This window comes from Neomonachus schauinslandi, chromosome 2 (assembly GCF_002201575.2).
Source record: "Neomonachus schauinslandi chromosome 2, ASM220157v2, whole genome shotgun sequence".
Lineage (NCBI taxonomy): Eukaryota > Metazoa > Chordata > Mammalia > Carnivora > Phocidae > Neomonachus > Neomonachus schauinslandi.
The window spans coordinates 62,426,624-62,434,047 of record NC_058404.1 but is presented as its reverse complement, the minus strand read 5'-3'; the positions used below and the strand labels follow the sequence as shown (position 1 = coordinate 62,434,047).

General features: G+C 45.6%; 1 protein-coding gene across 1 annotated transcript in view; it reads left to right on the top strand.

Moving 5' to 3' along the window:
* Positions 1–6,312: 6,312 nt before the first annotated feature.
* The window catches only part of TLL1 (tolloid like 1), a 208,160-nt gene continuing 207,048 nt past the window's right edge, over positions 6,313–7,424 (top strand). The window contains exon 1 of the mRNA XM_021698858.1: positions 6,313–6,550. Coding sequence (XP_021554533.1) covers positions 6,382–6,550 — 169 coding nt within the window. The 5' untranslated portion in view covers positions 6,313–6,381. The remainder of the gene's footprint in view (positions 6,551–7,424) is intronic.

Here is a 7,424-nt window from a genome sequence, read left to right as displayed (position 1 = left end):
AGAAAGACATGTATCATATGATCTCACTGATATGAGGAATTCTTAATCTCAGGAAACAAACTGAGGGTTGCTGGAGTGGGGGGTGGGGTGGGAAGGATGGGGTGACTGGGTGATAGACACTGGGGAGGGTATGTGCTCTGGTAAGCACTGTGAATTTTGCAAGACTGTTGAATCTCAGATCTGTACCTCTGAAACAAATAATGCAATATATGTTAAGAAAAAAAAAAGAAGAAGAAGAAGGTAGCGGGAGGGGAAGAATGAAGCGGGGGAAATCGGAGGGGTAGATGAACCATGAGAGACGATGGACTCTGAAAAACAAACAGGGTTCTAGAGGGGAGGGGGGTGGGAGGATGGGTTAGCCTGGTGGTGGGTACTGAGGAGGGCACGTTCTGCATGGAGCACTGGGTGTTATGCACAAACAATGAATCATGGAACACTTCATCTAAAACTAATGATGTAATGTATGGGGATTAACATAAGAATAAAAAAAATAAAATAAATAAATTAAAAAAAAAAAAAAGATTATCCCTGTTTTATGGATGAAGAAAGTGAGGGCAGACGAGGTTAAAAAAGTGGGTTCAAAGTTACCATTACCAAGCTAGTAAGCAGAGTGCTGGAATTTTGATTGGGGGACGATTTCTGAGCTCCATACTTTTGTGCCTCTCTAGCTAGGTGTTCAGGGGAAAACTGTGCGGATTCAGTGTAGGCCTAGAGGTCACACAATTGAATATCTGTTGGTGGACTCAAACTTAGCGTCCCATCAGGTGAGAAATGAAATGACTTTCTTCTTATTTTATCCCATTCCCTCCATTTCCCTTTGGCAAGCTGATGCCTGAATGAAGAATACAATCATTTCCAGATGTCGTTAAGCAATAATACATGGTTTCTGAACAAACAAGTCAGTGGCTCTTCTTGAGACTTAAACAGCAAATCATACTTAAACAAGCGAACTAACCAAAAGTGCTAACGGTAAATACATGCAGCTCTTGTGTCCAAACGTAGCCTTTCCGCATTGTGCTACTGGAAATGAGAATGAGTGATAAGTAAGCAAGAGAAGGAATAGACTGAGGTTTGGTGTGTGGAAGGGGCAAAAAGGTTGTTGTCCACAGACAGTGTGAGGTTTTAAGGGGACTTAGGAATTAAATTAGATCAGTGTTTACCAAACATGAGTTAACCTTCACGTGCCACCTTTATTATTGACTTAATTTCATAAAGCAACTAACTTGTTTTTTTAATCTAAGTGGCATGAGAAACATGCAATTGCAAATTTGTTAATTTTTTATAACATATATGGATATATAATATACACACATATGTAACTATTCTTTTTTTTTTTTAGAAGTTCATCACTATGTTACCTAAAATGATCTCATGTGGTATCAGGGTTTTACCACACCTTGGGACACTGACGTAGAATTAAGAGATGCTATGTTGATTTGCTCAGGGCTGAGAGAGAGAGAGAGAGAGAGAGAGAGAGAGAGAGACCCTAAGAGGAAAGAAAGTAAGATACAGCATAAGTGTGCTGTTGATGGTCACATAAGAATGGGGTGAAAGGGAGAGTTAAAAGGTCTGGAGTAGCTAAAAGCCATAAAAACAAAGAGGATCTCCAACCCCCACAGCGAGGATATGCTAAAGAAGAAAGTATTACAGCAAACTAGCAAGTACCAAGGAATAACCAGAGACTCCTAGGTCAGTGGGCTCTACTCAGACCAGAATCCAATGCAGGAGGAAGGTTCTTTCTTTCTTTCTTTCTTTTTTTTTCATTTCCTGGGGGAGGTGTATGTCTTTTTCTTAACAAACAAATAAACACCTTCTGTAACACTTCCGTTGTGAAGCAAATACTGCTTTCTGTTCATTTTTTCATTCTGTCTCTGAAACTATATTTGTTACTTAGGAAACAGCAATAAAGACAGATTTTGATTGAATGTAGCGTCATCCTAATTATCAAGAGTTGGGAGCATCCTGCCATAGTGACATATGAAATAATGTGATATCAAAAAATCATAGAATGTGAGATTTAAAAATGTGGAAGTCAGAGGCCATTTAGGTCCAGAGAATCATCTTCTCATTTAAAAATATTTAACTGAGATGCATATAATTTAATTCAAAAGAACAGTAGCATTAGTACAAAGCAGGATTTTTTTAAGCCTTGAAATAATAGTTTGAACCATATGAAATTGCTAGTATTTGCTGTTTTTAATCTGCAGATAAGGCAATTTCATAGGAGTCAGTCTCTCTGTATGTACTATTTGGTTAAAACAGGTTAATAGTTTCTACTTCAGACAAGGGGAGTAAGACCAAGAGAGAGAGGGAAACACATTTTATTCCATTCTCATCTGAATTATCTTTTTTTTATTTTATTTTTTAAAGATTTTATTTATTTATTCATGAGAGACAGAGAGAGAGAGAGGCAGAGGGAGAAGCAGGCTCCCAAGGAGCAGGGATCCCAATGTGGGACTCGATCCCAGGACCCTGGGATCATGACCTGAGCGGAAGGCAGACGCTTAACCATCTGAGCCAGCCAGGCACCCTGAATTATCTTTTTTTAAACAAGGGACATGAGAAGGGTATATTCACCTATTACTTGGTTTCATAACAAAAAACAATAACAACTAGCTTTTCACAAAATGGCTAGATAATAGACATTTCTTTTTAAAGATTTATTTATTTAAAAGTGGGGCACCTGGGTGGCTCAGTTGGTTAGGCGTCTGCCTTTGGTTCAGGTCATGATCCCAGGTCCTGGGATTGAGCCCCTCATCTGGCTCCCTGCTCAGTAGGGAGCCTGCTTCTCCCTCTGCCCCTCCCCCTGCTTGTGCTCCTGCACGCGCTCTCTCTCCCAAACAAATAAATAAATCTGTTTTTATTTATTTGAGAGAGAGAGAGAGCATAAGTGGGAGTGGCAGAGGGAGAGAGTGGGAGAGAGGGGTAGAGGCAGAGAGAGAGGGGGAGAGCAAGGGGGAGAGCATGGGGGAAGAGCAGAGGGAAAGAGAGGGAGAGGCATGGGGGAGGGAGGTAGGAGAGGGAGAGATCCCAGGGTGGGGGGAAGGGACAGAGGGAGGGAGAGGGAGAGAGAATCTCAAGCTGACTCTGCCTGAGTGCAGAGTCGGACCCAGGGCTCCAGCTCAGGACCCTGAGATCCTGACCTGAGCCAAAACCAAGAGTCAGACACTTAACCACTACGCCACGTAAGCGCCCGCAAAATACACATTTTTAATTCACGTTATCCACAGGGCAAGTTTATTTTAATTACTGTGATAGAAAACAGTATATGCCAATCGGCATAGAGTTACCTCTTGCTTCAGCTCTCTTGGGTGGCTTTATTCCCTAAGATTGCTGGGGGCTGTTGGGGTCCTGCTGCAGGTAGTGATGGTGGTCAGGGGCAGTTGCCAGCTAGAAGCCAAAGTTACTTCAGCACATGTCTTACTAAAGGAATCAATCACCTCTTTTTATCTTCCTGAGGAGACTGTATTCACATACTGCACATGTTTGTGGCTATATTCTGAGCATTCAACTCTTTTCTCACATGCATATTCTTATTTTCTGTTTTCTTCAAATTCTTGCAAATTTATGTTTTTTTAACAGACAGGGCAAAATCTTTTGTTAGTTTGCAATCATAGCAAGTATAGTAATAAAATTTAAAAAGTAGTTCTTTTATTACTGTAGAGTTAGATTTAATAAATATTTTAAAGTAATATAATTAAATCAGGGATTGAGGCCTAGGATATTGTGGTGTAAATAACTATTCTCCACAGCTATTTTAGCCATAAAGAAACATTTCTATATTTTGGTTTGAGGTTTTACTATGTCAGTCATTCTAAATCTAGAATGTAAATTTATAAAATTGTGAAACTAAGCAATGATAAATTCTGTAAGGAATCCATAATAGGCACCATTATATAATGAGGCAGATGTCCCTATATGTTACTTTTTTTTTTTTTCAGGAAAAATGAATGAATATACTAATTCCTGCAAAGTAAGTGATGTTTTAGGTAATCTCCAGGTACAAACTCTTGCCAACTTACCTATGGTAAAATAGCCTAAGTAGATATTTGTAGTCATTTAGATTAACAAGGGATATTTTCAAGGTTTGGGGATAGCAAGTAGAGACAGTTTCAGCAGCTCAACAGCAAGGATCCTCTAAAGGAAAGTTGCATTTTCTGGGCTTTCAGATGGGCTAAGCACAATACATTCTTGTTTGGCCCTGCACGAGAGCAACACCATTATTAATTATGCAAACCTTTTTTTTGGATGGGTAAAAGAATTTGAGAATGACTCAGCAAGAGATTTCAAAACCAAATACCTCTACCTACTTATTGAACATGTTCTTTTCAGATCTGCTCTCTGTTCTGTGGCGTGGGGTTAAAAGTTTGAGATCTACAGAAGGAAGTCTCCATTACTGCACTGGCCTCTGAGAAAGACCCAGTTTCGCCAGGAATATCAAATCAGTTCTACCTAGTCCTCCCATCCTTTTAGTCTTAGTTTAAGTGGGAAATAGATGATACTTCAAGTTTAGCCTCCAATTTTTCTTTAACATCCATAAAACCTGGTCAAATACCCTAACCTAACTGGGCTTACCTGTCAAAAGTATGTGTATGGGTGGGAGGGTAGTTACTTTCACATTTTCCTCTAGAAAACACTGTATATTGATGGTAACTTGGAAAAGGGGGACATTTAAATGTTAAATAAAGATGTAAAGGCAAGAGAAGATTTTTTACAAGTCCTTGCTAAAGTGACAGTTCAAGATTTAGTTGGAAAAGGCAAGGCTCCCAATCACCAGTCTGGGGGAGGAGAAGTCCTCTCACCTATTTTGGAAACTACTTGCAGATGTGGGGAAACCACTGAATTGCTCACAACAGGGGTTTTGCAGAGATTTCCTCTGATTTTTTTTCCTCCCCAATTTCCCACAACCTGTGTTTGTCTTGCGTCTGCTAGGCTGACATGTGGTTTACCTCGCTGATCCTGCCGCCAGGTTTTACACACTCTCCTCAGAAGTAAAACAACTGAAGCCGAAGGATACTGAGCAACTCCGGGTATGGGCGCCAGAACTGTCACAGAAAATTTGCTTCCCGAGTATTCCTTCCAACTTCCCTTCCTGCGCCCACGTGAGCCATAGCGCCAGCCCATCAGCAAGGTCTTAGCGTTTCCTGCTGCTGCAATCTGTAACTTGATTTTGGATTTTTTTTTTTTTTTAATTGCAGATCCGGAGATCTTAGTTCTTAGCAAAACTTTGTTGGTTGGGGGACTTTTACAGCAGTCTCCTTCCTTACCCAAGTCGCGAAGGCTCAGACAATTTTCCTCCATTCCCGGGCTGCACTAAGGTTAAACCGCAGCAGAGGAAAGAAACACACCCGCTGTTTATTTGGGGGGGAGGGGAAGTAGAGGTTTGCAGTTAAGTTATCACGATTCTTCGCGCCACCCCCGGTCTGGCACTCTTGGCTGACACGTACATCATCTATTAATTGCTGTTCGCGGACGCAGATAGATAATATATTCATTTTTATCTTTAGTAAAATATAAATGGATTGTCAGCGCGCTCGTGTCTGTTTGTTTGTATAAGGCTATCAAAAGAAGTCAGAGAGGAGGCTGTGGCCCGGATCCTGACCCTGATTGTATGAATAAGTAAGCAGGATGCAAGTGATTGGGTTAGATGCTGCGAAGATTTTTTTTTTTTTTTCAAGTTAGGAAGAGGGTAAAAAGACAGCCGGGGGGGGGGGGGGGGAGGCAAACGGTGCATCCCCAAATCCTCACACTTTTGCTCTTTTCAGCCAGTTGCTTTGCTGGCTTCTGCAGGCTTTTAAGGTCTCGCGGCGTAGAAATGCCTGCCCCCCACCCCCTTCCTCGGTCTCCCCTTTCAGTTCAGATGTGCTGATGTGCAGACCGGATTCATCTTCCCCGAGCGACGGCGGCGGCGGCGGCAGCTCGCGCTCTACCGCGGGGTCCTGGCAGCGGCGGGGGCGCGGCGCGGGAGCCCAAGCTTCGGTGGCAGCTGAGCCCGCGGGGCGCCGCTCGCCCAGCCGCGGCCGCGGGAAGTTCGGCCGCCAGAAGGACGACCTGGCAGGCAGCGAGCGCCCGCTCCGCCAGAGCCGAGTTTGCCCGCAGCTGCCCCTCCCCGTCTCCCGGAGCCGAGCTCCTTACCTGCCCTCCGCCCACCCGCGGGCCCCTAGCCAACTTCTCCCTGCAACTGGGGGTAACAGGCACTTCTTGCCCTCTCTACTGTCCCGACGGCATCCGTATGTCTCCGGACACCTGAACACCCCAGTGTCGCCGAGGAGCCTCCCGGTAGGGAGAGGAGCACCGGTTCCCCTCGCACCGCACATCAGCGCGGACCGCGGACGCCTCACCTCCGGGTCCCGTCCCTTCCTTTTCCTCCAGGGGAGGAGGATGGGGTTGCAAACGCTTCCCCCGAGGATGCTCGTGTGGCTGGTGGCCTCGGGGATTGTTTTCTACGGGGAGCTTTGGGTCTGCGCTGGCCTTGATTATGATTACACTTTTGATGGGAACGAAGAGGATAAAGCGGAGACGATAGATTACAAGGACCCTTGTAAAGCCGGTAAGTGCCTCTCCAGGTCGGGACGGTGGCGTGCGGGGGGCCGCCGCGCTGGATTTCCGAGGGGTGGTGGTGGGAGCTCACCTGTTTCCTTCCCTCTCTCGCCAGCCCCTCCGTCGCTCCGTCTCTTGCCCTCCTTTCCTTCCCCTCCCCACCCCCCAAGTGACAGTCGCCACGGCCCGAGTTGACTGGAGTTCTGTGCTAGTGGGATCGAATGCCAAGCTCCCGGCTCCCAGTTTGGGAAAAACGTCCAGAGTTCGGATTCCCTTCCCCTCCCCCAGCAAAACGAAACAAACCGTAAACACAGCTGGCCTGCCGAGGGTTTTAAATACCAGCACTCAGCGGACTATATGCATCTGGAGGGGACTACACCTCCTCTTTGTTCCAGGGTGCGGTTCCCCAGTGTTCGCCTGAGACCGAGTTGGTTAGAGTTCCCCAAAAGATGGGTGGGGATGGAATTGCTACCTCGGGACACCTTTGCTTCCTTTTTTGCCAGGGATTTCAAATGTGGGATCCAGGCGAGAAGGGGATTGTGACGACCTTGGACGCTCTCACGCTAGATGGAATTCAAATGCATTTGCCCATTTAAAATAAACCTTAAAAAAAAAAAAAGTCCAAGTTGTTACCCATTCAAACTTAAGCCTTCCTTCCTGTGTACACCCCTGGGAATTGCAGTTTGACCTGCACTGCCTGAAGCTCAGCTTCTCCTCGCGCGTCCGGGAGCGCCCGGGGTCCTTCCCCTCTCCCCCACGCGTCCAGCGCCTCTGCGGGTCTCCCCTCCCGCTCCGGGCGGTGCTTCACTCCAGCCGCCTCAGGTCGGAGCCGCACGTGCCGTGGCCGGCGACCACGTGAGCGCAGCGTCCCGGGACTCCCGGGG